This window comes from Echinops telfairi, unplaced genomic scaffold (assembly GCF_000313985.2).
Source record: "Echinops telfairi isolate 266 unplaced genomic scaffold, ASM31398v2 ScPeMD7_7463;HRSCAF=8501, whole genome shotgun sequence".
In the NCBI taxonomy this organism is placed as follows: Eukaryota; Metazoa; Chordata; class Mammalia; order Afrosoricida; family Tenrecidae; genus Echinops; species Echinops telfairi.
The window spans coordinates 1,821,971-1,827,025 of NW_022111363.1; the positions used below are offsets into that span (position 1 = coordinate 1,821,971).

The following is a 5,055-nucleotide window of genomic DNA, read 5'->3' on the forward strand; positions in this document are numbered from 1 at the left end:
TGGCGAGGGGGGAGTCCGTGGAATCCCAGGCAGGGCGGGCTAAAAGGGGTCCTTTGCTCCCAGCCCCGGAAGTTTATCTTCTCTCCGAGAATGTTTATCTCTGCATTAAACAGAGACAGGACGGAGCCGTGCCTCCCTCTACCCCGCCGCTCCCACCCCCACCCCGGGCAGATTATCCCGTCTCCAGCAAGGGGCTGGGGGGAGGGGAGAGAGTCCAGCCCTCCGGACTCAGGAGGCGCGGGACTCCTTCGCTGCTGTGCCGAGTCGGCATGGCCTAGAGCACCCTTACACACGTCCTCGACCCCAGCCCGGCCAGCCCCCACCGCTGTCGCTGTCCGCGAGAACCAAACGCCACGTGCGGAGCTTCTCAGCCGGAGAGAACACACGGCTTCTTCCTGACCTGTCCCCACCCACCCACCCACCCAGCCGGGTTCCACAGGGCAGACCCCTGGGGGCCCCAGACAACTTAGGAGGGGACGCCATCTGCCCTTTGTGGCCCTGGGAGGGAGGGCGAGTGCCAGGGGAGCGCTAGAGTCCTGGGACTCAGCCCCTAGCCCGTCACCATGGGGTCTGACAGCCAGAGTCCAGCCCCTGATAGCCTGCAAGACACAAGGGCAACCACTACCCCCTCTCCCCCGGGGATCCAAGGGAGATCTGACCTCAGGCCCAGGGGGAGCCAGAAAGGCTGGCGCAAGGAAAAAGCTCCCCAAACCTCGAACCAGCCGCACAGCTGTTAACTCTTATGTCAGAGTGTGTGTTGGGGGAAGGGGGAGTCCGTTCATTCCATTTCACGTTCCCTGCTTTTGAAGCCCCCTCCCGTTCGTTCCTTATTAGGAGGTTTCTTAGCTGCAATGTTGATGGAAGCAGCGTTGCTGGAGAGGGTCCCACCACCCAACACAAAAGAGTTAGGACTCGCACTGCTGGACAGGTTTGACTTTCTGCAACCCTAGAGGACAGGGGAGAACTGGCCCTGTGGGTCTCAACCACGCTGGGCTTCAATCCAAAAGGTCAGCAGTTCGAAACCACCAGCAGCCAAGTGCTCCTTAGGGGAAAGATGGGGCTTTCTACTCCCATAAGGAATTAGTCTGGGACACTCACCGGCCAGGTTGACCCTGCTCTCCAGCATCGCCGAGTCAGAATCAATTTGACAGCCATGAGTTTGAGTTCAGAGTTGGTCAAAAACAGTGAAAGCTTCCCTCCCCTCCCCACCCCCTCCACAACATGCCCACTCCCACTCAGCACACCGTGACTGAGCAGCCACAAAACTAATTTCCATGGAGTCAACACCAATGCATAGCACCCCCAAGCAGCCCACAGGGTTTCTGATGGCTGGTTCAACTCCCCCTCAGTAGACTGCCAGGCCTTTCTCCCACGGTACCTCTGAATTAACTTGAATTTCCAACCTGCCAGTTACAGGCGAAGCACTCAACTCTGCACCACCACCACATGCTCTCTCTTCTCCCCGCTCCAGTTGGCACCCAGGTCCCCCAGACCTCCCTGCAGACTCCAGCAGGGCTCAGGGCCTGCTGCAGCTTCAGTGCCCTGGATCAGCTGCCCGCCCTGCAGGGTACACAGAGACCATCTGAGTTGTCAACAGAACTTTATTCACTGGAAGCGGTGCCGGGCCGGTGCCCTGGGGAGTGGCATGCCCCTTGGGCCCACCCCTCCTGTGTTTGGACCCTAGTGAACTGTGCAGTCTGCCCTCCCACCCTGGTGCCAGGGACAGACCAACCAGGGAATGCCATTTTCCATGTGGTGTGGGGAGTGAGTTAAAAATGTACAAGTCGAAATCTGGTCAGCACCCCGGGACCCCTGTAGAGCTGGGGTGCCAGAAGGTACGTGGTCCCAAAGCCAAGTATCACTTAGCTGCCCCACCCCCAATTCCAGGGATGATCTCTTTATCCCAGCTCTTGGCCCTGGGTGGAGAGGCAGCCTCCTACGACCCTGACAGGTGTGCATGGTAGTTGAGAAGTTCTACACCCAAAGCCTGCCAGATGCGGGGGCGGCTCTGGCTGAACCCTGAAGTTTAGGATCCTGCCAGAATACCTGAATGACCATGCCAGTGTGTTGTGGCTGCAGAAGCTAGGGAGAACTGAGGCAGGCACCGGAGAGGGCTTGCCAATCTCAAGGAGGAGCTGGAGCAGAGAAGCCCGAGGGGCTGGCATCGGAGGGGACCCTGGGCAGGTGGGAGGCAGGCCCCGGGGCCCTTGTATAGTGGCGCACTCACCACTCAGAGCATCACAGGCATCCTCGGGGTAAGGCGAGGCATGGTGCCCTACCACCAACCCCCCATAGTCTGCAGAGTGCCCATCTTGACGTCCTAGCTGCCCGGCCTGATAGCCCCAGGAGCAGGGAGGAGCCCCAGGCCAGGTGCCAGCCAGCGTGGAGGAGTGGGGAGCAGGTGGGGCACCTTCAGAGGTAGACGTTGAGCGTCTGCAGGATGCCCCGGCGGCAGAGCGGACAGTTGCGATGGTAAATGGGGTGGCGCATCAGGATTTCCGTGCACGCCTGGCACAGGCACAGGTGCCGGCAGGGCAGGAGCAGCACCGTCTTGCTGTGGTCCTGGCAGATGACGCACTTCTTCCGCTCCTCTTGCTCCTTCAACAACTTCCACGGGTCTTGCCCGGCGGCAGCGGCAGGCTCCTCCTCATTGAGTCTCTCCCTGCCGCGGGCAGATGCCGATGCTCTGTCCGCTTCTTCTTCTGCCTCTGATGTGGGCCTGGCCGCAGGAGTCTCTTGTCCCCGGGTTCTGTTTGAGGACACCCGCCTAGGGCCCCCCTGGGCGGCACCAGGGGCCCCTCCTCGGTTTGGAAAGCTCACCAACTGCAGGCTGCGGCTCCAGACTTGGCGCCAGGTCTCTAAGCCCATCACTAGGCGGCACAGCCGCAGCACATCCTCTCGGAGCCGGTGGTAGGATGGCCAGGTGTGAAGCTGACTGAGGGCCTGGGTGGCCAGCCTCAAGGTGAGGTCGGGGTGCAACACAATTAGCGTGACGGCCAGCACACAGGCCAGCAGCACCAGACCGGTGATGTTGACCAGCACGAAGCTGGCCAGGAGGCGGGTGGCTGAGGCCAGCAGCTCCAGTGCAAGTTGACAGGGTGTCCACAGGAGGATGGCCGTGGCCACAGCACTGCTGGAAATGTGGCCTAAGAAGGCGGCCACCACGTCTGTCATCCTCCACAGGGACCCCATCACTGCCTCCCACAGGGCCAGCACCAGGGCGAAGAGGTTCTGGGTGCCAATGAGGCAGATGTTGACTAGACTGTTGATCACGTAGGCCACCAGGCTCATGGCAATGGTGCAGATGTCACAGGCCTGGCGCAGCAGGGCATGGCCACTGGACACCACATTGAGGAAGCCTCGGTGTAGGATCTCCCGGCTCCGCAAGGCCCCGTGGGAAGCCAGGTGGCCCAGGAGTTTCAGGCTTTCCAGGCCCGAGTAGCAGCTGTACAGCAAAGTACACAAGGCCTGCAGGCCTCCAAAGGCAAACCGGACCAAGCCTTCAATCAAGGCCAGCAGTGAAAAGAGGACCCCGCGGCCCACGTGCAGCAGACCGGTGAGCACCGTGTGCGGGAGGTTGTAGATGAAGGTCAGGAGCCAGGCGAGAGCAGCCAGCAGGGAGGACACCAGCAGGAAATTGAGGTCCAACACCAGGGTCAGCACGTCCAGCACTAGGCCCACCCCATTCACCACCAGGTACACAGCTTCCATGGTGGACGCTGAAAGCCCCCAAGGGAGTCTGGGGGCGAGGTCAGCAGCGTCAACGTCTTGGCAGGTGGCGGATGATTGGAGAGGGGAGCAAGCAGTCTCTAACCCTGGGAGAGGCACGAATCTAAGGACGAAATGGGTTCCCGGGAGGTCGGGTCTCAGTGGAAAGGGAACCCAGATGGCAGCCCAGGGGTCCTGGTTTTGGAAGCCAGCTGTTTGGGGCGACCGCACCAAACAACTCTACGGTGGACGTAGGCTCGGGCTGGTGGGCACACCTCGGCTTTGGAAGCTTGGCAGCGGCGTCCCAGGGCCAGGCAGAGGGTCAGGTCCGGAGGAGGCCGGAGATAGAAGAGGCTGGGCAGGGCAGGGCAGGACCGGGCCGGGGCCGGGTCGGGGCGGCGCAGGCTGGGCGCGGCGGCGCGGTCCAGCTATGCAGGTGCCCCCGTCCCCGCCCGGCCCCTGTCTCAGAGGCTCGCAGAGTTCCGCGTCCAACGGGGAAGGGAGTCAGCCTCAGCGCCGCGTCCCAAGCGCAGCCTCTACTCCGCTGGGCGCCGCCATCTTGTGCGCGGAGGGGCGGTGAGAAGGGCGGGACGACACATTCTGACCAATCAGCGAGGCCAATGGCAGGAAACGTCGGGCACTCATTGGTCGGTTTGAACGGCGCCCAAACGCATTTACTTTCCTAAGGGGAAAGCGGAGACGCGGGGGCGGGGCCTGTCCCTTTGAGATGCTGATTGGTCTTCTGACGGACGGAGGCGGATCACGGCCTCCTAGCGCCGCCCCTTAAAGGAGCCGGACCCGAATGGTTTCGCAACCGGTGGCGTCGTGACTCCGCGCACAGTCCGAGGTAACTGTGGGTGCGGGTCGTCCTCTTGCCCTCTCGCTCCCTGCCGTCCCGTCGGCGCCGGCTCGCAGCGGCCCTGCAGGACAGGTGAACGTCCCGGACGGCGGGTTCCGAGACTGGCACAAGCCTCCTGGAGTCCGCTCCCGGAGCGGCTGGTGGGGAGCGCCCGTCACCCTCCCCGCCAACAAGGCCCCCTTTCTTTGGAACGGGTACAAATGTGGGTCTCCTTTTGTTGGTGGTGGTTTTGTTTTTTGTTGTTTTTGTTTTTCCTTCCAAATTTCTTAGCATCGATGATTGAGGGCTTCCGGTGCTTCCTCAGCTTATTGAATCATTTCAACTGACATGCCATCAATTCCGGGAGCCTTGTCTTTGACCAATGCCTACAGTGCCGCCTGGACTTCTTCCTGCAGTCCATTGGTTCTTGCCCATAGGCCACCTCCTGAGATGGTGGAGGGCTGACTGGGTAGAGTGCCTCTGTGGGCTTCTCATCTTTCGATGCTTCC

General features: G+C 61.5%; 1 protein-coding gene across 1 annotated transcript; it reads right to left on the reverse strand.

Annotated features, from left to right (window-relative positions):
• Positions 1 to 1,583: 1,583 nt before the first annotated feature.
• Positions 1,584 to 4,078, reverse strand: RNF26 (ring finger protein 26). The gene has a single exon (XM_004712768.2). The coding sequence runs from the start codon at positions 3,709 to 3,711 to the stop codon at positions 2,413 to 2,415; it is 1,299 nt and encodes a 432-aa protein (XP_004712825.1). The 5' UTR covers positions 3,712 to 4,078; the 3' UTR covers positions 1,584 to 2,412.
• Positions 4,079 to 5,055: the final 977 nt, after the last annotated feature.

Excerpts from the sequence above, each read along its gene's own strand:
- RNF26 (XM_004712768.2), bottom strand. The coding sequence starts at position 3,711 with ATGGAAGCTGTGTACCTGGTGGTGAATGGGGTGGGCCTAGTGCTGGAC.